The sequence below is a fragment of the Epinephelus moara genome, unplaced genomic scaffold, assembly GCF_006386435.1.
Source record: "Epinephelus moara isolate mb unplaced genomic scaffold, YSFRI_EMoa_1.0 scaffold3713, whole genome shotgun sequence".
Classification (NCBI taxonomy): Eukaryota; Metazoa; Chordata; class Actinopteri; order Perciformes; family Serranidae; genus Epinephelus; species Epinephelus moara.
In genome coordinates this window covers 1-2506 of record NW_026081442.1, presented here as the reverse complement: position 1 = coordinate 2506, position 2506 = coordinate 1, and the positions used below count along the sequence as shown (strand labels likewise).

The window sequence follows — 2506 nt, the reverse complement described above, 5'->3', positions numbered from 1 at the left end:
TCTGTTTTTCGGAGTATTTTTTTTCTGTTTTTCGGAGTAATTTTTTCTGTTTTTCATGGTAATTTTTTCTGTTTTTCGGAGTATTTTTTTTCTGTTTTTCGAGGTAATTTTTTCTGTTTTTCTGAGTATTTTTTTCTGAGTTAAGAGAGCAATAGAACATGTCATGTTTGCTTCAATTATATTGAGCTCCTGTACAAAATTACCACGAAAAACAGAAGAAAAAAATTACTCTGAAAAACAGAAAAAATTACTCAATAAAACAGATGTTTTTTATTTGTCAAGTGAATGCAATATGCTTCCGTACAAAACAACAGACCGTCATGCAACACTTCTTCCAAAGCATCGTAAGATGGGGTGACTTATACAGGATTAGTGCACCGTCACCAAAACAACCACCACCTCCTGTGCTGGTGTCGGGGACACATCAGCATGCATTAGCATTTACGCTACAAGATATGTGGTCAGATGTGTCCTAGACCACCTCGGCAAGTGGTTGGAGTGATCAGATAACAATACACTTGTATTTATCGCTGTCCACTTGTGATCAGATCCCCAGGATGCATCTTAATACCAGGTATAAACAGACTCACAGATATGTCCTGAATGTCGCTTACAGCTTCTTAAAATATAAAATATGAGTGAAAAGCAGGAGGTGAAAACTGCTGTCCAGCAGAAGCAAAGCATGTATTTGAATGTCTAACTCTTGAATGATGTATGCGGCTGTTTATCAGGAAGAAGAGACATTTAAGCAGAGGACCCTGGGGTCCCTCAGTGATGACCTGTTGCGTGCCAAACAGCAACTCTCCACAGTCACAAAGCAGCACACCGCCTGCCTGGAAGAGTTTCTAGCGAGCCAAACTCTGGTCAGCTGGGTCAGAGAGAACCTAAAGGGTGAGGGAAAGAATCTCCACATTAAATAAAAAACATAAACTGCCTTCATTTTTGCAGACGATGCCTTCATGCTCTCTTTTTTATCACCTCAACAGACATGAGCGATGTGAAGGTGTATGTCGACCTGGCTTCCATATCTGCTGGAGAGAACGACAGAGAGATCGACCAGGTGGCCTGTTTCCATGACGCAGTGATGGGCTACGCTCCTCTGCTCTACTCCCTGTCCCCCCGAGCTGGATTTGAGGGCTTCATGAGGTGTGCTCAGCAGGTGTGGGACACCCAAAACAGAGATGAGAAGCTGCCAGACAAACTGGTATGGACCTCTGCCTTATTTATTAAGCAGAACATAAAGCTATGTTACTCTGGTAAAGTGATGGTGATGCCACTGGATTTGTTTTCCAGAGAGAGTCGACTCGCCTGCTGAGCTGGTTGAAAGAAATGAAGGAGACTCATGGCTCTGTGGAGCAGTCCTCTCTGTCCCTGGCTTCTTCTATTAATGCTCATGGAGTTTATCACATAGGATGGTCTGATCTCAACACGGAGAAGGTAGGTGGAAAAACTTCTATTATAATATATGTCAGAGATGAGGCACAGATGACTGAATCCATGTAACTTATTGGACTTGTTTGCAGAGATGTCTACAAAACATGGTGCAGGTCACAGTGAAAATGGGACGAGAGGAGAAGAGCTACAAGCTTGAAGACCTGCTGGAGCTGCAGAACAAACTCATGCTCATGTCGTCTAAAGGGGAGCACGGCAGAGAGCAAGTCAACAGGTTCACTGAGGTCAGTCAGCAGTTTTTGATTTAATGCTGATGTTTTTCTGCACAATGTACACTGGAAAGAGGTTATTTAAATCAGTGGTTCCCAACTGGTGGGTCATGGGTCCATTCTGAATCTGGGGTTACACCATAGATGTAGTAAGAGACCTGGATACAGCGTTTGCGTCGGGGCTTCATTCATTCTTCTGAAAGTTGCTCAGTGGCGCAACAAGTCAAAATGGTTCAACTGCCGTGTCTAAAATTACTCAGATGATTGGGCAGTGCACCTGCATTGTGCAAACCATTGCACAGATGTACCAGAGACTTCCGCCAGCCAAGCCGCCTAATTCCAGTTTAGCGTTCCGCTAACTTGAAATGGGATACATTTATTCAACTGTGCGTCCCTTCTGGACTTTTCAAATGTTGTTGGACCAAATGGATTAAAACTCAATATTGAAAGGAGTTTTATCCCCAGGTTGTGACAATCAAGAAAATGTATACATTGATTTACAAATGTCTTTTTTTCCAATGTAAGTCAATGGGAAAAAGTCTTTTTGGATGGCAGGGCATCACCTGAGAGGCCACTATAAAAATTGGCTTCAAAGCCTGACACATTTCCTGGGGGCCTGATTACGCCACAGTTACTTAACTCAACCAACCATTGTCACTGTGGTAGTGACTTGTCAATGGACGGCACCCACCTGTCACTCAACGAGGCCACACTCTAATTATGCATAACTTTAAACCTTAGTATCTCCTTAGCGGTGAGTTATATAAAAATCCAGCCCCTGTACATGTTTATTTCTGCTGTAAAGTTTTAATATGGGGGTCTATGGGGATTGACTCACTCTTGGA

The 2506-nt window shown here is 42.9% G+C and overlaps 1 protein-coding gene across 1 annotated transcript; it reads left to right on the top strand.

Moving 5' to 3' along the window:
* Positions 1-731: 731 nt before the first annotated feature.
* LOC126387339 (E3 ubiquitin-protein ligase rnf213-beta-like) lies at positions 732-1676 on the top strand (the record flags this gene model as incomplete). The annotated part of the gene is made up of 4 exons (XM_050039874.1): positions 732-891; positions 987-1204; positions 1294-1437; positions 1524-1676. Coding segments are annotated over 4 exons (675 nt in total), but the record flags the coding sequence as incomplete, so codon positions are not given.
* Positions 1677-2506: the final 830 nt, after the last annotated feature.